Here is a 21,842-nt window from a genome sequence, read left to right on the forward strand (position 1 = left end):
TGTGAGGCTGTGCCCGGGGCAGCTGTAAGAGAGCAGAGGTGCGGGGGGGCGAAGCGCGGGCCTCCCGCCGGAGGCGCTGATGTGTGCCGGGAGCTCTCGGACCCGCGCCCCGGGCTTCCAGCCCGCGCTTGCCGGAGCGGCCTGGGGCTGCCCTCCCTGCCCCAGAGGTGCCCGCTGGGGCTCATGGCTGCTTCATAGCTTGAAGCAGGGGAAGAGGCTTTGCCGTGAGCTAAAAGTGTTGTTATTGTCACTGTGGCATGTTGGGTGTAGTCAAAAAACCTTCACCATGCTGCTGAGTGCACTGACTCTTGCCAGCCTTACAGGTAAAGATTGCGCTTTGTCAGCTGTCTGCTGGTGAGGTGTGAGGCTGCTGCAGGATGCCGGTATTCACTGCTTCTGGTACTGATCTCTCTTTCACTAGATGTGCTTCTCCTAAGACCAGCAGAACAACAACAGGCAAAATGACAGCTGTGAGGTATGAACAAGGGGCAGAGCTGACAGAAACATCCAGGTGAGTGAAATGAGCTGCACCAGTGTATGGGTGTGGAGTATGCTGCGTGTGGTCCCCTGTCTAGAGTTTCTCAGTGCTTTAAATATAACCAAGAGCTTAATGGTGGAGTGTTTGAAGCTTATATAGCACAAAGTCTTTGTATTTCCCCTCCCCCCCCCCTCAAAATGCTGGGTTTTGTGAGGATTGATATCTTTGAGAGAAGTACACTGTTGTGATTGACTTCTTAGAAGGAGTTAAGAACTAAATACAGAGCACCCAGCCCTGGTATAACAAGCTCATGACAGTAAAGCCTCTTCTCCTCTAGCCTCCTCCAGAAATACTGTCAAGCTGTCTTGTAGAGCAACATGTTCTTGCTCTGCTCTCCTTAAAAGGCTCAAGTCTGAAGTTCAGAGTGTGTGGGGAGGAAATAAGTTCTTCCAGTGTATCTTTGTTTTCTTCTCTTCTACCCTAGTATTCAAAGACTAAATGTAATAGCTTGTGGCAGAGAGTTTGGTCCAGCTTGGACAACAAGTAGATGCAGAGTGCTCAGCAAAACAAACTCCCTCTGAGGAAAGCATTATCTAGAACTGAATTTTTGTGTGAGAGCACAGTGGAAACAGTATACTCAGACTTGGCTTCTGTTTTTGTGTTGAAGATTGGCTTCCTAACCCAAAATACCACTGTTGCTCATTCTTATTTTGGCTTATTTTAATCACAGTAGAGGATAAGAAGGTGACATTTTGTGTACTTCATGTGCCTACGAGTATAAGCAAGTGACCTGTGGCAAAATTGCTGTAGCAGCAGCAGCCTCCTTTAATGAGTGAAGCATTTCAGCTGTACATTAAGTGGAAACTTCCAAGTGAATATCCCAGAAGAATAGCTGGGAAGCGAAGCTGAATGGCTATATAACACCAGAGCTTTGTTTCAGCTCTAGGAACAAAGTGAGGATACTGGTGTTTGGAGATACTGGAGTTGGAAAATTGGCTTTAAATACCAAAGTTATGTGGGGGGGGGGGAAGGCTGATGCTGAGTACAGGTGGTAAACCATCAGTACTGGTTGCTGACACTGTAGGAAATGCATCGTTAAACTTTTTGCTTAAAGGGGCATTAGTCCACACAGCAGAAGCAGTGCTGGTGCATGGGTCTGTTGTGGAGGACAAAGAATACTCGGATCCTTTGAGTTGTTACACTAATGCTTCAGATGTGCTAGATTGCCTCAGAACAGTGTGGCAACATCAGTCTTGAATATGCATATGAAGTTGATCCTGCTCAAGAAGCGATGATGCCAGAGACAGAGCCACAGCAAACACTGTGGCTATGCTATTATGCAGCACAGTATTTCTGTGGAGAAGGCTGAATTAGAAGCTCCTGGATTTGGAATTTACACTTTATTTTCTCTGCAATCATCATGTGGCCTTCAAAGCGCCTCAGGTGGCTGAATTTGATCTGAAGAGACCCTTTTAAGGAAGTTATGGCAAGCAGCCACTACCCCAAAAAAATGCTGTTCTAGCACTAGCTCAGCTGCTGCTGCTCTGGTCTTCCAGTTTCCGGTCTGGTATCCTGTTCTGCACAAAAACATCTCTGTGCTATGGCTTTTCCTGGTGAAAACATTCATTCTCTGAACAAGTAGTTTACTGTAATAGCATTAGTGTCTTTTGGACTCTCTGAAGCGATTTTGCATATACATGTTTCCAGCACTTCCAGAGTCTGGACTGTTAAGTCTTCAGCATGCTCTTGGATGCCCTACTTCAAAGCTCTTTATCCTACTGCTGAAAACATCTGTTCCCTTCCTTCCTGAAAAGAGATACCTTCAAAAGATGGACTGCTAATGGGAACTTGGTCAGTACAAGCCAAGGGGTTCTGCTGTGCCAATATATGGGAACTCTTTCTTCCCCTGGTACTATGCCTGTTCTCTGGCCCAGGCTGCTGCTCAGCTGACAGTTTAATAGTCTTTTCTCTCAAACAGCGAAGGGTAGCAATGTATAAAGTTGACATCTGTATCAGTATGTGACTTGTGTTGTTCCTTTGCCAGCTCTCCAACAGCAGAAGAGCCCACAGTGAAGATTGATGATGGTCGTGATGAGGATAATGAACCAGACAGCTGTTCCAAGTAAGATAATGATATACTAAATGTGTTGCTTACCCCCAGAAGTGGAAACTTTTGAGCCAAAATAAGGTGGCAGATGGCTTGCTGAAGTAGAGATAAGCCCAGTAAATCACTTGATATTGACATTTGTTCTAGTATATAATAAAGATAAGTAAGTTCAAGAAGCTTCTTTATGCCTCTAGAGAGGAAAGCCCAATTCAAGAACAAGCTACAAGTCTATCATGTTATGGAGACTGTGTAGTCCAAACTGCATTGATTAAATTTTCCTAAAGGAATGAGTTTGGGAGAGCACGGAAGAACAAATGCTGGTGAGAAAATCAGGTGAACGAGTGTCTGAGGCAGATAATAAGCATCATGCCCTTGTCAAGACTAAACTGTGTGAACTTGCTAGTGATTAACTCTGTTCTTGAAGTAGTTATTTTCTAACAGTGTGTAGTTCTTGTCACCAGATTACTAACTCTTAGAGCATACTTAGTCAAGTCAGTGACAAGTGAATAGACTTGTTTCTCTGTTCCTGCAGCTCAAGAACAGTAAGATTAAGCCTGTTATCTCGGTTCTTCTATGTGTCAACATGTCTTTCTAGAATTCAGAAGTTGGCATTTACAAATGCATTTCACAAAGGCTTTAAGCTAAGTATGTGAGCAAATGTGCCACATTCTCTCCAACTGATTTAAGATGCTGGCAGGCCAAATTGGGGTGGTGTGTATATATTTCAGTCTTTAATACTCCTAATAAAGGTACTTGTCCTTAGACTGTGGAAGTTGAAGTCTTGATATACTTACTACACTTGCATTGTAGGGTTGACTGGGCAGACATAGACCAACAAACTGTTAGTGTAACTATTGCAGTGCTTCCTTAGACATTCTAAATGCAAGGAGAACCTCCTACATGCTAGGCCGCCTTCAAGAGGAGACTTGTTATTGCATCCTTGACTTCCATGGGAAAAGTGGGTACTACAGCCTAAGTACTTCCTTCCTGCTTAAGGATGCAGATGTTTTCTGGCTAGACCTTGTTTCTTAGTTTAAAGTTTGAACTCAATAATGAGAAGTGTGGGCTAATTTGGTAAGCCCAGCAAGGTGCTTCCTCATCACTTCAGAGATACCCAGCCTTGTCTTAAACAGAGTTATTGAGGTGTTATGGATATGCACCAGGTGGAATGCAATGCTCAAGTTACCCTAGAGGAAACGAGTAGCTCAGACAAGGTCACTGGGGTGCAATATAAATTATTGAGCTGACAAAGACTTCCTGTGACCATGGTATCTCTAATGGTGGTGGGGAGGGGAACTGTAGTAATGTATATAACAGGAAACATAGGGTAGATATGTGAACAATACAAAAGGAATCTGCCAGTACTTTTTGTCAGTATGTCAGAACTTTTGGTAGATCCTGCTGTTAGTGATATACTTGGAGAAGGTGTTTTCTTTTAAGTGTCTAAGAAAAGACTTGGTGCTTACAGTAGTTAAATAATCCCAGGATTACTTAACATACCAGCAATCTGTTTTTCAAACTGTCAGAACTTTGGTTTTGCAGATAACTTCTCCTACCTTAGTTCTTGGTATAGCCTAAGAAGACTTTCAGCTAGCAAGATAAGCTACACAAAGGCCTAGCTTTAAACCAGAAAGCTTAAAGCATGCTAAAGAGGCAACAAATCTTCTGTAGCTAAAAACAGGAGCTGGAACCCTGCTAGGGCTGGAGAAAACTCTCACAATTGGAAGAACTTAGCTTCAGTAACTCATTTTCTTAAAAGGCACTTGAGTCTTCAATCTGAAAGCCAAACCAACATTTCCTTTTAAAGGTAGAAGGGGGACTTGTCTTCCTCTATTCAAAGAGCACAGAAGCAGTAGTGGAGCTATTAACAAGTGCAACTCTTTCTCAGCCTGGGAAAAAAAATCCTCTGATATAATAAGCCAATATCTTGAACAAGATACCTTAAGATATGTTTATCCTTTAATCTTCCTCTTGGTGAACATCTATTTTTATAAGCCCACTTCTTAAAGTTTATAACTGGGCATTAAGCCAGACTTCTAGTGACACTGAATAGTGTTATGCGTAAGTATGTACTGCTGTATTTCTAGGGTCTGTAACTGACAAATACTACTTCTAATGAGTGGTCAAAGTATTGCTTTTGAGTATTGTCTTAACCTATGTAACTCATGAGTGCAATTGAATAATCTCCTCTTACAGAAATCACTGCTATATAGAATTCTAAAACCAAAATAATGTAATAGTGCTGTGATGGCTAATATCAGTAGCAAAACGTCACTTGTCTTGATGCCAAGTCTCTTCTCTTGCAGTGCAATTAGGAGAAAAATTTCCCCATTTGTGATGTCATTTGGATTCAGGTAAAAGATCATGCTTGTAATGATATGGGCAAGGTAGAAATAGTCCTTATTTCTGGTGTGAGAACTTGAAGAGTTCCTTGAACAACAGTGACTCCAGCCTGCTCTGTCTGGAAAGGACTGAATCCCCTATCACCCCCTGAAAGGGTGACCTGAGAGAAGTACTTTGATTGGGAAAGAAGTCTTAAACAGATTCTTCAAGGAGAGCTTAAAGTCAGAACTATAAATGCTGTTGACTTGGATAAAAGCTCTTTAATGGCTGTGGCAGTCTTTGAACAACTGGTTGGTCAGTTGTTTCAGCACCTAGACTGCATACAAGGTAAGCCATTAAAGACAGTTATTTTTGAGGGACTAGACACTAAGTTATGCATGGGAGGGAAGGTGAGTAAACTGAAAGACAGCACCAACACTTGTGTGCTTTAAAGCATTCATGTTTGCACTGCTTCTAGGTAGCTGTGGAATTATGGGTTAATAACTACAACTGGTAAATGTGCAGTTCCACATGGATGAAGTACTCTGTGCAGATCACTTTAAAAATACAATTTGAATCCTTCAGCTGCTTATACAAGCAGGCCTCAATCTGCATGTAAGAGAACGCACTGTTGCTGGAAGAGCTTAAAACAAAAATCTGGGCTTGTGCTCTTCAGTCAATAAATGTCAGCAATTCATTCCTACCTCTCAAGTTGTATTTTTCTTTTTGCAGAGTATTTGGAGTTGTACTTATCATTGTGGACATTATAGTTGTGATTGTGGATCTGGCTATCAGTGAGAAGAAGAAAGGTGTTAGAGAGATTCTTGAAGGTGTTTCCCTGGCAATAGCACTCTTCTTTCTCATCGATGTTCTCCTGAGGGTGTTTGTTGAAGGGTAAGACATGGGCAAAAGTTAAGCCAGTGTGGGAAGCCCTCAGGCTAGTAAAGAAGCAATACTTCAAACTTGGACCATGAACATGGATGCCCTGTAGGCTAATTGTCTGGTCATAGACAATGACCACATCTTCTCTTGGCTGTGTATGTTGGCTGTTACCTTTCTATAGAATAATCTATAAAGTGCTTTTGGTATAAGCAAGCACTTGGAAACTGCATCAGCTTTGCTGTGACTTATGGGTGTAGACCAGGTATAAGATTATTTTCTTAGTTCTTAACACTAAGCACTGAAGACTCACTACTTCAGGAGACCTTGTCTCTAGCAGTAGTTCTGTATAGGTGGCTCTCTTCCTGAAGCTGTGTTTCAATCTTTGCTATCCATATGGGCATCTGTCTAAAACCCTCCTTTGTTTCAGCTTCAGGAACTATTTCCGGTCAAAACTGAATATTTTGGATGCATTGATAGTGGTGGGCACTCTATTAATAAACATGACATACTCCTTCTCAGACCTTGCTGCAGCAGATCAGATACCAAGGTAAGAATGGTATGGCAGCTGTTGAATGTGAGCTCTCTCTTCCTGATAGTCTTCTATGAATTTTCTTGGGCATCTCTAAGCTAGATTTGTGCATACTAGATCATGAATATGATTATGATGGTACTTCATGGTACAGACTAATGAAGGATAGAGCTACCTAACTTTGGTTTACAGTTACACTGTAGACTATCCCTGTCTCAAAGGCAGAGATAATCTAAACATATCAGTTGAGGTAACTGAAAGTGAATAGTGAGGCCATCAAATGCTCTGACTCAAGCATTTTTTGGGGGGGAAGTGTGTAGCAGCCCTGATAGAGAGGAGAGTCTGAAGAAGGTTGGAAAGAAGAGTTAGATTCTAATTAGATTCTGATAGCAAATGGAACAGACAACTGGGGGGGGACGTGTGTCTCCATCTAATGGATCTTGAAATAGAAAGAGTTGCCACACTGTCTTGTTTCCTCCACTGTGCTTTCCCAAAAGCCCCATGGTAATATATGTTGGATTTTTTGGCTATGCCCTGGGGAGGGGAAACATGCTGTTTATGTGCGTAAGTTAATTCAAGTGGTATTTCCATCTGATTTCTGTAGCTTGATCAGATGATAATTTGTGAGAGGAATCCATTCCAGACAGATAAACTAACCTTAGAGTTGTAATTCTACCTGAACTGGGTTTGAATTAGTGAAACTTGCTTGCATCAGCCAGGGAAAGAAGTTGAGGTCTCTTTGGTAGGGAAAAATAAAAAAAAAAATCACTTGCCCAATTCAACTGGCTATGGGGCACAAGGAAGGAAATCTAGAAGAACACAACTCAAAATTGAGTTATTGAAGAATCCAGAGTTGAACAAACATCTGGAAGTATTAGTAGTCTCTTCAAATGCCAGCTAAACTCAGATTTCAAAAAGTAGAACTGTCAAAGGAATAGCTTTTACAGCCTCAGAATCATAGAAGGCTGTTTCCTACTAGATCTTTGTAAATGTTAATCTGAGTTTAATGATTACTTCCCATCTCTCTGGCCACATTTTTCTAAAGTAGCTTTCATCTTATGGCAGCATCCAGTTAAAGGTAGGAGAAATAGCACTGACAGGGTACTCTGCACCGCTGTCTTTACTAGGCTATGTTAGTAGTAGGCCTGATCCTGTACTGACCCATCCTGTTGTAGATTGGTGTGCATGTGTTCCTTGTATTCTGACTTGCTGAAGTTGATGGGGACTTAGAATAGGCTTTTGGGTCACATAAGAGTTCACACTGATGTTCTCAGAAGATACTCACTGGGGCCTACCATCTCACCCATACAATTCTTGAGGCCCTCTGTAAAGCTTCTCTTCAGTCCTCTTCTGACCAAAATATTACTACCTGGCGCTACATGATACCTCAGACTTGGCTGAATCCCAAATCTTGAGATGGGATGGTCTTGCCACCTAACACTCCAGTAGCATCCACACAATCCAGCAAATTCCCAGTAGCCTACCTGGGGCTTGTCACTCTTCTTTCCCCATAGACCTTCCTCAAGAAGCAAACAGCAGTCTTAAAGCCCCTGATACATCTCAGAATAATTAGAACATGAGTAGCTTTTATGTAGATGAGAGTGTATGTAACAAGTGAAATTTTGGTGGCAGTCCATAGAGGTAACAAGCCCTGATGGAGGGGTATGGTCCCTATTTCTAATCTGGTCTAGCTGGGCATGCATTGCGATAAGTTACCTGTTTCCTTGAAGTCTGGCCTATAAAAGGACACTGAGGAATGAGAGCTGAGTATCAGTCTGTGAGCTAATGCTTAACTGGCCAACTTCCTAAAGGGCAGAATTCAAACTACTTTTATCCTGAAGAGCTGCTTCTCACAGTTGTAGTTCAGGCTGGGGAGGGGGGGCTATGGAGTCTTTACTCCAGTATTGGCTCATTTCCTTGGCTTCTAGCTCCAAGGGAACTCTGTTTTGAAAACAGCAGGGTCATCCTGGAATGGGAAGGAGCTGGTAGAAAAACTGAAGCTTTCTTCCAGGTGTCAAGAACAACCTTGTCTTGCAACTTTAAGCTCCACATCAGTGAAGAGCAGACTGTATTCAACTGGAGGCGATGGGATAATGTTTCCATATTTGTCCCCCTTACTATGGGTATTCACCAGGATTCTTACCAAAGTGTATCAGGACCTGAAATATGTGCATGTTCTCCTTAAAAGTATATGCTTACATACCTCTTTAAAGAATGAATGTCAGTTTGCTCTAGTTCCTAAGGGTATGCAAAAGTGGCTGCCCCTGTTCAGTTGTTTCAGTGGAACCACTCACAGAAGCATCTTTCCTGCTTCAAAGTTCAACAGTAGTTCAAAGTTCTTCAAACCAAATCATCTGCTCAAGTTGCTCAATGATTAAACACAGGGTTTATACGGATCTGTTCTCTGGTTTCTTAATCAAGGCATGATGTATATAGCCTGTCTATCTTCTCTTTTCAGCTGTTTTTCAGGTCGCTGCTTAGACTTAAATGTGTACTTGAGAACAAGCTTCAAGGAACAAGAATTTGGGGATAATAACAGATAGTGTTAAGGCAATCTATTGCTTGCTGGGTAGAGGTGCTTGTGAACAAGCAGGGAGCTTGCTAGTTCTGTTAGCCATTGAGAACATATATTCCCCCCCAATAAAATAATGGTATTCTTCAAGCATAGTATTTTCTCTTCCAAATCATCCTGAAGTCCTAGTTCGTTATATGAAACAAAGCTATTTAAAAGCTGTTTGAAACAGTTTAAAGCTTTAAGCTTTGCATCTAAGTTTAGTTGTGTTCACTCTCTTTCATGGTGAATCTGACTCTCGTCTAGAATGGTTACTCTCCTGCGAGTTCTGAGAATTGTCATCTTAATAAGAATATTTCGCCTGGCTTCACAAAAGAAGCAACTTGAAGTGGTGACCAGGAGAATGGTAAGTTGGCCTCTTAATATATTCTGGTCTACTATTACTGTTTCAAATTTTTTTTTTTGTCTAGGCAGACATTAGTGGTGAGTAGCAAGACTGCCCACAGCCTGTTGGTCTGTAACTGATAATATTGCCAAAGCAGCATGTCTGGACAGGATACTGGAGCTTTGCCTCCAAGTTCAGTGTAGCTAATAATTCTTAACTTTGCTTGAGTTACCAGCAACTTGACCTGGAAGGCCAGCATATCAAAGTGATTGCAACACCACCGTGTGTCTCAACTGATAATTTCTAGTTTGTGTGGTACATGGACTGCTTTCGCTCACACGGGGGAGGATAGGAATTCTAATGCTTCTGCTGTTTTGTTTTCACCTGAAATAAGCAACTTGGCTGTTGAAGCCCTATCCATTGTAAATGCCTCTTATTTTCATCAGGGGCACTAAAGTGGTACTTGAAGCTTCAAGTATGTCCTCTTTCATATGAATAAGCAGTTCTGGTTATGCTGCCCTAAACTTTCTTCTTCCTTCCCTCAGCCCCCAAACACTCAAATAGCAATGACAGATTCGTGCTGCAGTCTGCAAAGAATCTGCAGTGTTAATTCCACTAGAATGAACTGTGATACTTCGGGGTAAAAATTCTGTATGGAGCTTCTACCTAAAAGCGAACACAATAAACATTTATTTTTAGCTGATGCTGTGACCTCCACTATAGGGAACCTAAATGAGGTTCTGCTACTTATGACTTAACTTCAGAGTCTAAGTGGTTGGTTTTTTGTAGTAGCAGGCCACGCTTGTTGATCTTTGGCATTCCTTTGGGAGACTAACTCTACTCTTTTTGGCAGGTCTCTGAAAACAAAAGGCGTTATATGAAAGATGGCTTTGATCTGGATCTCACTTATGTTACTGGTTTGTAGAAGTAAATGACACTCTGCAGCATGTTATGTCCTGTTAACACCAGTTAGTTAGTTAATAAGTGCTTGACATGAAATATAAGCAATGTTTTAGACTAATGAAACTTAAGTATGAAGTCAAACCGGGCTGTCTCCTTTTCTGTGGGATTTTGAAACATGGATTCCTGACTCTGACACTGTTCTCAAGGGCTAGCCTTCTGGGAGAGAGGTTGTACATGCTGTATGTAATGATAGAAATTCTCCTGAGGCCTAGGGAGCCAGAGCAGAGAAACTATTGACTAACGTATAGTATTTTTGCCTGTGCTTCTATGGGGACTGATGCTTAATGGTAGCTCATGCTCCAGGAAGCCTTATTCTCCTGCTCTAGCTATACTAAATGCAGAAGAAAACCTCTCAGAAATGAGTGGGTTGTTCTTATAATTGGGGTAGAAATAAGCTGTTTCATAATGATGTTGCTTTCAATCATGTAGTTCCTATATGTGGGGAGGGTTCCCCCTGTTACTTCTGATTGCTGTCTTTTCCACAGATCGCATTATTGCAATGTCATTTCCATCTTCTGGGAAGCAGTCTTTCTATAGGAACCCTATAGAGGTAAAAATCTCTAGTCTACCAAGTTCAGTATTTCTGAATGCTGTATCACTTCTAGGTTCCCACTAAATTGACTGTGGACTAGATTGTCAAATCAATCCTAGTCCTGCTGTCTTGGCTGATTGGAATGACTAGATGGTGGTGTCCACTGTGCTGCACTGCTTGTGTTGTCTCTTAGCTAAGCCTAGTGGGATGTATCTGGCAGTGTGCACGCACTGGTGCTCTGATGCTCCTGTTCCTTGGGAGTGCTTCAGAGAACCAAGTCAGTTCTGGCCCAGGCTAGTAATACTAGGAGTAATGAGAACTTCTTTATTTAAAAATGTTTAAAAGGTCTACATTAATGCCCTTTAGAGCTATGCTGCCTGATACTGTGGAAACATAAATATGCAGGGCAGGGAAGGTAGGCACAGTTGCACTTTTATTCCAGACAAGAACATGAGCTGTTGGACTGTTGCTGACCACACTTGGGGGGCAGGGGATGAGGTGGCAGTGGAAATAGAGTAGAGCACTAACTGCTATGAACTCTTATCTTGTTATTGCTTTAGGAAGTTGCAAGATTTTTGGACACCAAACATGCAGACCACTATAAAGTCTACAATCTCTGCAGTAAGTATGTTTAGCTGCTGACTGTATTGAAATACCGCTAAACAGAAAAACATCTTTTCAAGGTATGATGCTGGCAATACTAGATCTCCAAGAATTTAAAGTCTGTCAAAAGTACGTGGCTGTCTCTGACTACCTTCTATCCTGAATGTGGCTACTGACTTTGAGCATCTAATATATTGTACTGAAGATTGCAAAGGAGATACTGGATGCCTTGCAGTTTAGATTTCCTTGCTCATGCTGAACAATTGCTTCAGTGTTCCAAAACTCTTACTAAAGAAGTAGAAAACTAAACCTGAGCTAAAACTTGGGGTGATGTTGGAGGATTTTTCTAATGAAAACTTAGAAGAATGAGGTGAATGAGTAGTTAAAAGCTCTTCTGTTCAGAGGTGGCTAAAACTATGAAAAATACTTCAGGAACAACTGTTCTGTGGTTTCTGCTTTCATAGTAGAGTATCAGAGCTGGAAGGATACAAGGTATGATATAGAAGCATTGATACTGAAGTCCTGAAAAAGTAACTGTCCTCCAGCCAGGAGAGGGGTAGATGAGGGGTCACAGATGAGGAATGTGGTGTTAGCAGCTCCTTACCACTTCAAGTGATCATTGCTGTGGCTGACCTTGACAGTATATCAAAACACTAACTTTCAGTTCCCTAAATAACCCCTATGGAAAGGAATGGCCATCTGGGCCTGGAGATGAATTTCCACTTAAAAGTGAGAGGTGTGGAACTAGAAGCTAAGCAAGCATAGATAATAGGATGAGGGGGAATGGTTCGAAGTTGCACCAGGGCAGGCTTAGGCTAGACATTAGGAAAAACTTCTTCACCAAAAGGGTTGTCAGGCTCTGGAATGGGCTGCCCAGGGAGGTGGTAGAGTCCTCATCCCTGGAGGTATTTAAAAGAAGGATAGATGAGGTGCTTAGGGCCATGGTTTAGTGGTGGGATGTCAGGGTTAGGTTAAAGGTTGGACTCGATGATCTTAAAGGTCTTTTCCAACCAAAGTGATTCTATGATTCTAAGCATAGGTTTAGCCAAATTACCTCATAGGTTTTCTACTTTGATCTGTCTATTTTTTACTACTGTACTTTAAACACTAGTATATGCTTGGACCAGCAGTTGTGTGTCACGTGCCACTTTCTTTGTTGCAAGTCTGTTCCTTTTTCTGGAATAACTCCAGATTTTTCCTTGTAGGTGAAAAAGGCTATGACCCCAAGTACTTCCACTACAGGGTAGAAAGGATCTTTATTGATGACCACAATGTCCCAGCGCTACAGTGAGTCTTGCCAGGAAATACATATGTCATGATAGTTCTATGTAGGCATTTGCTCTGATCCACTAATTTTCCTCTTATCTAGGGACATGCTGAAATTCACTGCCAGTGTCCGTGAGTGGATGAGTCAAGATGAAAAGAACATCATAGCAATTCACTGTAAAGGAGGCAAAGGTAGGACTTCACATGTGTAATCTGTGTATGCTACTAAATCACACATTATTCTTTTCATGGCTTCTTTGATTTAGGTGTGGCCTTAAGCCATAGCATGAGGTAAATTTAGAGTGCAACTTCAAATTCTGCAGACATCCTGATGACTAGCAACAATGTATTTCTATGTGTTTAGTATTGCACAACCCCATTCCTAGGTAGCTCAAATTGGTTCTTAATCTAAACTGACATCTGATCTCCTTAAAATGGTCTTCAGTGAGTTCCTGCTGTCCTGACTACTGGGACAGCAGTCTCCCAGGAGAGACTGGGGATAGGGAGATACTCAAACTGCTACTATGAAAAGTGTTAATGTGCTGCTTTGGCTCCCTGGTATCCAGTCACCCACACTGAAAATCCTGTACTGTAATATGCCTCAAGGTTTTTAATTTCTTGTGGTGGGGGGTGGAATGTTATAGGTACTGCTGGATCTTAAATCAAGATACACAAGATATTACATGATAGAGTACTATATAGTCTTATGGGAATAGGCTAGTGAAAGCTGCTGCACATGAGCTGACCTGCAGGTGCTATCAGCATCCTGTAGTAGTGAGGGAGCTATTGAAGTGCATAGCAAGCTGTGCAAATAAGTCAAATTTCCCTGTAAACATCTGCCACATCTTTAGCTGTCTGCTACTACTGCAAATACTGGGCTTAAACCAGGCAGTTATTTAACATAAAGAAGGCTCTTCCCCTACTTGGAGCCATAGCTTAAAAGGTTTTGCAAAACTGAGCATTGAAAATACCTGCAGGCCAAAACCAGCTTGAAGAACAAGTGTAGGGAGGAGTGACTTGACCTCTGAGGCTTTAGATTCAAAACTGAGACTATATTGCAGTCTTGATGCCTTCTTGTTTGGGGGGGAAGTTGGAGTAGAGAAGGAACTCTTGAGGTTTAGAGCATTGGTAAGTGCCAGTCTGTAACCTAGTAGTGTGTGCTTGACTCTGTCCCCTGCTAAATGGACTATGCAGATGCTGGCCAGCTTCCTAAGTATCTCTAGGAATACTACAAGGAAATGTGGGGACTGCTTTCAAGGAATGGGTTAAACTGCAGTATCTTGTCTTGAACTCGTTCTTCCCAGAAATACAGGCACGTGGCTACTCTAATGTCACTTATCCCCTGATAGTTCTTCTATTTCAAAAGTAACTTCATCTTCACAAAAACAATCCAGAATACCTTTGAACTCCTGTAGTTCAACCTTCTGTCTCTTACTTGTATTACAGGCAGGACTGGAACAATGGTTTGTACCTGGCTCATAGACAGTGACCAGTTTGAGAGTGCAAAGGTATAAACTGGTGTTTATTTTTTTGATTCTTCTAATATTCAGAATGCCTTTTTCAAACCTACTTAATTGGTGAAATGCACTAATAGCCTGCAGAAAGTCTCCCCTGGTAAAAGGATACTGTGAACAATCTCTTTACAAAAAAGTTCTTGCAAGTCTTGCTACTATGCAAAATCCTTTTTGATGAAGGCTATTCTTGATCAGAAAGAACTGGGAAAGTAGAACTTAACAGGATACTGACTCTGAAGCACCTTTTTTTTTTGAGGCATAATAGACCTAGGATCTTGAGCAATAACTTAAACTGTAGATGGCTTCTGAGCATGCTCTACTAAAGATAGTATCCCTGTCCTTAAGTGTAACTTTTTCCCTCAACTTCCCTCCAAGTAATGTGAGGCAACAAGAATTGTGTTGACTGCTAGCATTACAGCAAGAAGCACTTCTGGGGAAAGGAAGAAAGATCAGCAAGTCCAGTCAGGACAGACGCATATGCTGCTTTAGTATCCCAAGTCTGCTATATCAATCTGGAGACCTGGGTTGCAGAAGGCCTGGTCACTCAAGGTAGTCTGGCCAGAGCGTGGATTTTTTTTTCTGAGTTTGGTTTGTGAAGATACAAACTAATATTCAGCTTGGTCTGCCACAGACTGCTTGAGGAATATAAATGCTCTCCTCATTCAATGAGCTTTATTGGCACTCTTTCATGGATGACAGACTTAATGTATCTGACTTCCTAATTAGTACTTTCTAGTTAAAAGCCTCCTTTAGAAGGTACCAAAACAACTATTGTATATTTTCACTTGCATTCCCTTACAGGAATTGACCAGTGTAATTCTAATTTACACTTTACTTCTCGGGATGGGGAATGGTGGTGGGATGAGTATCTTAACCCTTGAAATTGTGTTGCTGCATAGGAAAGCTTGGACTACTTTGGGGAGAGAAGAACTGATAGAAGCACAAGTACCAAGTTTCAAGGAGTTGAAACTCCATCCCAGGTAAGCTTGAGCAGGTCCAGTGACAGTAGCCAAACCAACATCAGCCTTGTGAGTCCTTACTCTACCCTGCCTCCCCTGCCTTGTTTCAGAGATGTAGGTTCCTACTAATGCTTAACTCCTGAACTTTCTATACTCTTCTTTTAAGGGTTGGAAGGCTATCAACTGGTAGGGTTGCACTGCATCTTCCCCTTCTCCCCCTTTGTCAAAGTGCATTCCTTATGACTTTCTCTGTGTAATATTATAAAATCTGAATTTTGGTATCTAAGGTAACAGCATTGTTGAGATTAAGAGAGCTTTCAGTCTAACCCTGCTGTTCAAGCAAGGTGAGCTAGAACAGGTTGCCTAGGGCTGTGTCCTGTCAGGTCTAGAATATCTCCATAGATGGAGACTCCACAGCCTCTCTGGGCAACCTGTTGCAGTGTTTGCCCACCCTCACAGGGGCATGACCCTGTAAGACAATTGGGCTGTTTATCAAGGACTGAAGCCTGCAGCCTGGCCTGGGTGGTGGGGGGAGATGACTGTGGTGTGGCTGGGTGGAGGAATGTATCTTCTAGAGACTGCATTCACAAGGAAATACTGAACAAGTTTATTGTCTCAGACCACAGTTTGGGGCTTTACTCATTTTGATTCACTGTGTACTGTGAGATGAAGCTGGTGACAGGTGCTTTAGTTGCTGGTATAAAATAAATGGAAGTACAGCTGCTTCTGTAAAATGATAGTATCTTGTACATTTAAACATTCTTCCCCTTAAAAAGCTACACTACAAAAGGTCTTCACCTTGCTGAACTCAAAAGTACAGAATTCCTCTTAAAACATGAAGTTTAAATACTGCTTAAAAATGTAGGTGTCAAATTTGTCTAGAGGATATTTTGAACTGGGGAGGGGAAGAAGAACAAATGGCTACTTTTTTCTTAGCTTTGGACTTATGAGAGCTAAGAACTTGGCATAGAAGATCTATTTAATTCTATTTCTGCCTAGAATTAGTCTGTGTGGGGTGTAGAAACTGCATAATGTGTCTGGGTTTTTTGCATTACAGAGTAGGTATGTTGGGTATTATGAGATCCTGAAAAACAAGTATAACTTGAAACTCCCACCAGAGAGACAACTCAAAATAAAAAACCTCAAAATCCACTCTATACATGGTAAGAACTCTTGAATTTGGGCATTCCTCTATCTGGTAATGGTTTCCTAGTACAGTCAACTGATCTCTGTCTCTCTTGCTAAGCCCATGATAGGACTGTAGACTTACTGGGATTTGAGAATTCAAATGGCACAGTCAAAATACAATGAAGAGCATTTTGGGGTGCAATTGCCCTATGTGTTCTGTCACTTCTTGGGTGTCTGGTCAGGTCAAATGGTGACTCACATACAGCCTGTTCTGGGTTTGGGAGGGGAACTGCTTCTCAAATGAGATTAACTCCACATGTGGAACTAGATCCACTAATGTTTCTTAGCTTGATATATACACCCATTTCTGTACATATGTACTAGCAATTTTGATAAAAGGCTGGAAGTTCAGCACTGCTTGAACAAGGGGACTTCATTCTGCGGTTCTTGTTCCATCAGTAGAACTCAAATCTACATCAGCCTGTTCCACTAGTAGGATTCACTGCTCCTTCAAAATACATCTTTCAACCACTGAATCTTCAGCCACCTTTAGGATTTGAGTTCTTTAAAGTCTATAGCAAGGTGTTCTGGAGAGAAGGCACTTTTGAATAGGATTTTACTTGGTTTTCGTGACCACTTGTGTCTTCAGCTAACATATGTACCATGGTATAATGCAACTCTTTTTTTTTTCCTAGGAGTTGGGAAAGGCAATGGAACTGATATGAAGGTGCAGATAATAGTGAGGAAGCAAATTGTACTGGAATGTGTATGTGCCAGTCAAGGAAACTGCAAGGTGAGAGTACTATGAAATACTGTCATTTGAGTTGCAGAAGCTGAAAGCTGACTTGGGTCAAAAGTGTTTTCCTGTAAAAGTTGAATACTGGATGTAAAACTATCTAAATAAATGTATGCTATACATTCTGAGAGAATGAAAAGGCTAAGCTTTGCTAAATCACAGGAAAAGTAGTGGTAAGATAGTGAAAGACTTACCTAGAAGTCAATTAAATACAATAGCTCACTCTGACCAGAATAGCTTAAATTGTTGGCTATTTTTCTAGCACTGCTATTGTATTTGTATACCATGAATGAGTACCTAGGTATGGTCATGAATTGGCCCCCTGTATCTCTGCGATAACTTTTCATAGAAATAATACTTTATTCTGTTATCCAGCTCTTCTTTGATTCTGAAAGTGACTCTGTAGTCATTGGCTTGGAAGACAGCCCTGTTATAAGTGGTGATGTGAAAGTCAGATTTGAATCGCACTCTGTAAGTATAACAACAGCACAAAGACCCTCACTTGAGTATGGAGAGAGGCTGTTGTGCAAACTGCAGCTGGGTGCTGGCTGTGCTGTGTGGGGCAGAATCTGTGTTCCTCCCTGTGGCCTCACTGTAGCAGCTGCTGTTCCACCTCTGTGCAGTGAGCAATGCAGCAAGTGTTTCTACATCAGCCTGTGAAGGTGGGGGAGGCATCTGACTGTTCATACAGTACAACCACGACATTTTAGCTGAATACCTGCTGCTTCTAACATGGGTCATGTTACTTGATCATGTTAAGTTTGAGTGACCTAGTCCTGAAACATTTTCAGTGAAAATAGTGATCTGGGTGTGCTATTGGCCTCTTCAAGTGTACTGATGCTGGCACTGTAGCTTTGCAAACCAAACTACTGAGGACAGGCAGGGACCCTTGCTCTGCAAGAAATAAGTCCTGTTGTCTAATGGAGTCCTTAAATAAGGTCTTTGTCTTTTAGGATCTCCCAAAGGGCTATGATGCCTGCCCATTCTTCTTCTGGTTCAACACTTCCTTTATTGAAAATAACAGGTAAGTGATCATAGTGGCTGCCTTCAGATCCTAACTTCTGGTTTCTGAACAGAGTTGAACATTTCTAAAATGGTACTGAAAGCTGAGATAGCTGGCTGATCTTAGCTTCTGTGTGAGTACTGGTCTCTGACTCTCAGTTGTAACTTGCAAGCAGGCAGTTGGCACATGCTTGCTTGCACTGTGCCAAGTGTTTTAAACATATGTGAGCTCTTTATCTGAATCAACTTAATCCATTGGACTCTTTCCTCAGCACTCTTAAGTGTTGTTAATGAGCTTGAATTCAAAAAGGTAATGCTAACTATTCAAACCTAAGGCAACTCTGCCATCCTTTATAGCATGGCTGACTGAGAGGCTGAAACTCCTTCAGCAGCTTAGCAGGCAAACATTAAGACCAGAGTTAGAGATACTGATGCTTGGGATCCCAGAGAAAGGGTCTTCAACTTACTGCTTCTCATGCTTTTGTTAAAGCTAGAAATCACTGTGGCTTGTTCTTGTTGAGACTAGAACTCCTGGTGGAGCTCCAGCCAGCAAAAGTTGGGCTTGTCTGTCTTGTTAGGGGAGTGATGTAGAAATGCAGAGACAGGAGATCCTTATCTTCTGTCTACCAAACTTGACAGATTTAGACAGAGGAACAGTAAACTTGACATGAGGTAATTACTGTTCTCTCCATGACTGGAATAGGAAGGAAACAACTTTTATTTCATTGATCCCATTAGAGCATATGAGGAGGTAGCCATGAGTCTATGTTCATAACTCTAACTCTAAGTTTGATATGCTGAGACAGCAATGCACCTTATGGTCTAGGTGCAGACATCTGGTTAGACCAAACCAGTGCCAGCAGAAATGTAGGCCTGCTGTCTGATAGCCCTGCAACAGTGCCACTCAAAAGTTTCACACAAGTGCTTAGTTTCCTCCAGGGCAAGGGAGGATGCCCCACCAGACCTTCTCTTAAACACAGTTTAGTAGAGACCATCTCCCTCTTTCTGCCCAGAGAATTCTGATAGACTTCAGGGGGACTAGGTCTGATCAGAAGTGAAACAGCTGCTAAGGCAGTGCTCCTATCTCTGTGCCTTTAATTCAGCCACAGCTGATGTGCAAGTGCTATCAAGAGATAACTAGACATGAATTAGCAAGCATTAAAAGTGGAGCACATGCCTGATGAGCTTGACTGATTACTGAATCAAATCCTTGCCATTAGGAAGGTCAGTTATTAAACTCCTGCCACTTGCATCCCATCGGGAGGCCTTGAGCTGAAGGTAACACTAACTTTACTCTTAACAGTCTTGCATCCTGGGGAGGGGGGAGGAAAAGCCCAACCCACAAACTCATCAGGTTGATTGTATGTTTCTCAGACTAATTGAGATCCAAAGCCCTACACAGGTATGGCTGATTTCTGCCTGAATTCAAGATGTGGGACTATTTAATCTTCTTGAAGTTCTTGGCTGGCTGAAAGAAAAAGCATGTCTTAGGCTGTAAGATATGCTACTGAATTTTGTCTTTCAGACTCTACCTTCCCAGGAATGAACTGGATAACCCTCACAAGTCTAAAACATGGAAAGTCTATAGTGAGACATTTGCTGTGGAGGTGAACTTTACTGAACCATAAGGGAAAGCTGAAAGAAGGGAAACGTATAAAATTAATCTCTTCCTGGAAGATGTCTTGCTGCTTCAGTATAAATTTGAAGCAGTCTCATTTTGATGTACTTAATCTATTTCTATGTAGATACAGTTTCTCAAATAAACTTACATGAAGTTCTGTTGTGCAGAGCAATAATACTCCTCAGTGTTCCTTAGTGTCAGCTGACTGTCATGTTAATGAGCTGTGGGATCCTTTAGAGCTTAGATGTCTCTACATACTGGTAATCCCTACTTTATTAATCTAAGACAATTGTTGGCCTTTAAGCAAATGCATTAATCTGATGGTGGGTGGAGACCAGCAGCCTGCAGGAGACTGCTGGAAGAATCTGACACACCTTCCCTCAGCATCAGGGTTTTCCACTGGTCGGTGGAATATAGGAATTTGGAGGGAGGAATAGTAATCTGGAACAGCCAGATACTACTTCAGTAGAAGTCTTGAGTCATGGCTCACCAGAAATCCATGATGTAGGGTTGTGAGCAACACCTGGCCTGGGAGCTGACTGCACTGGTACCTCCCTGCCACTGCACCTCCCCACAGAGGGCTGAGGTGGCACAGCAGCTCATGAGGGTGCCAGCTGCCTGGGGCCAGTTAGCCAGGCTTGCCTTAATACCTGCATGTGATGGGCTTGACCTGTGCACTTGCTCCTTTGAGCTAATACTGCAAATGCTCCTCTTGAGCTAGACTAAGACCTGTCATGCACAGACAATACTTATTCTGCTTCCAGCTGTTCTCAGCAGTGCAGCTGTTCTGTAGAAACTGTTCACGCCTTCCTTGATGGGAAACATGTTGAGGTTAGCTGCTTGGTTCTGTTCCTTCTTGTTAAGAACCAAGAGAGCAATGCACTGACATAGCTTTCCATAGTTAGTAATGAGCTAATGGAGTAGGCAGAGATATCTCGTACCTTCCAGGTGCTTACTTCAGGGCCCTGGCATACTATGCAGTGCATGTGTGGACTCAAGTTTTGCTATTGCTGTGTAAATACCTGGTATTTAGGAGTTGGGCTGTTGGAAACCCCCAGAGTTGGAAGCTGCTTCTGTCAGCATTCCACTTCAAGTGTGGAGGTTGAAACCTGCCTTTAATGACAAAGTATTCTACCAGTTGTTTGCAGCTCTAGGTGCAGGACAGTGAACCTGGGTCACCTGGATAGTGTGGGTGGAAGTAGCTGGAGGTCACATAGTCCAAACTCCTGGGCAAAACAGGCCCAGCTAGAGCAGACTCACACAACCTAGTTCTGTTCCAAGGGGTTTCACATGAGCCTTAATCTTGTAACTACCTTTTCCTTTCTGGTTGGAATTCCCCATCTTCCAAGCTGTGGCTGTTGGCTCTTGTCCTGCCCCTGTATCTCTCTGAGGAGCCTGGTTCTGTCCCCTCCCATGAATGAAGTAACTGCAGGCAGCAGGGAGATCTCTCTTCTGCTTCGCGATGGGTGAATGATGATTCTATGATTCTATGAATAAGCCCAGTTCTCTCCACCATCCATCCTGGTTGCCCTCTGCTTGACTTGCTCCAGTATGTCACTGCCTTTCTTGTACTGGGGAATGTGAAATTGGATGTGATTCTGCCCTGACAGAAGTGAGCGGGGTGAGCAGAGCGGTCAGAACTGTCGCATTTGCTGGCTCCAGAGCCTGCTACTGTGGCCTAGCCTTTGCTGCCAGGGTGCACTGGCTCATGCTTAACTTCTGCAGTGCTGTTCCCCAAACTGCAGTGGTGCTTCAGAGGCTGCATGGGCTATTGCACATAAATTTAGTAACCTGTCCCTCCAGGTTAAGGGGTGCTGGCAAAGTTAATGCAACCCCTGCCTCTCTGGCTGGAGAAAAAGAGGAGATCGATTGATACCCACTTAGACAGGGGTGAAACCCTGGCTGCAGCAGTAGAGGGCGATGGCGCACAAAGGCAGTGGAGGCCTCTGCACTGAATGTACTAGGAGCTGGAACAGGCTGCCATTTTATTGCAGCTAGAAGTGGCTGATGACTAAGGCCCTTTTGGCTTAGCTCTGGCAATTGGATATCACTGTCCTGGGATGCCCTTTCTAACTGCTTGCAGGGCAAAGAAGGTGAACCTTCTTCCTGCTTATGCAGTAAGCTCTTCTCCTCATGTAGCAGCAGCCAAGGCTGTAATGGCAAGAGTCAGATTTTTCTAGCTGAAGCATGCAGTTCAGTAAATACTACTGTATGAGCAGAAATGAGTAACAGAAAGGCTGTAG

The 21,842-nt window shown here is 42.5% G+C and overlaps 1 protein-coding gene across 1 annotated transcript; it reads left to right on the forward strand.

The window, feature by feature from the left end:
• The first annotated feature begins 461 nt into the window (after nt 1–461).
• On the forward strand, nt 462–19,606 carry LOC104129664 (phosphatidylinositol 3,4,5-trisphosphate 3-phosphatase TPTE2). The gene is made up of 18 exons (XM_009642620.2): nt 462–511; nt 2,523–2,600; nt 4,892–4,939; nt 5,640–5,801; nt 6,217–6,336; nt 9,137–9,236; nt 10,069–10,132; nt 10,664–10,728; nt 11,271–11,331; nt 12,519–12,600; nt 12,683–12,771; nt 14,026–14,087; nt 14,993–15,073; nt 16,110–16,215; nt 16,876–16,973; nt 17,352–17,447; nt 17,930–18,000; nt 19,504–19,606. The coding sequence occupies exons 1-18, from the start codon at nt 462–464 to the stop codon at nt 19,604–19,606; spliced, it is 1,536 nt and encodes a 511-aa protein (XP_009640915.1).
• The last annotated feature ends 2,236 nt before the right edge of the window (nt 19,607–21,842 follow it).

The sequence above is a fragment of the Egretta garzetta genome, unplaced genomic scaffold, assembly GCF_000687185.1.
Source record: "Egretta garzetta isolate BGI_Z169 unplaced genomic scaffold, ASM68718v1 scaffold377, whole genome shotgun sequence".
NCBI classification, from domain to species: Eukaryota; Metazoa; Chordata; class Aves; order Pelecaniformes; family Ardeidae; genus Egretta; species Egretta garzetta.

Coding starts and splice junctions, on each gene's coding strand:
- LOC104129664 (XM_009642620.2), top strand. CDS start 462: ATGACAGCTGTGAGGTATGAACAAGGGGCAGAGCTGACAGAAACATCC. Junction 512..2,522: donor GAGCTGACAGAAACATCCAG/GTGAGTGAAATG, acceptor TTCCTTTGCCAG/CTCTCCAACAGCAGAAGAGC. Junction 14,088..14,992: donor ACCAGTTTGAGAGTGCAAAG/GTATAAACTGGT, acceptor GTTGCTGCATAG/GAAAGCTTGGACTACTTTGG.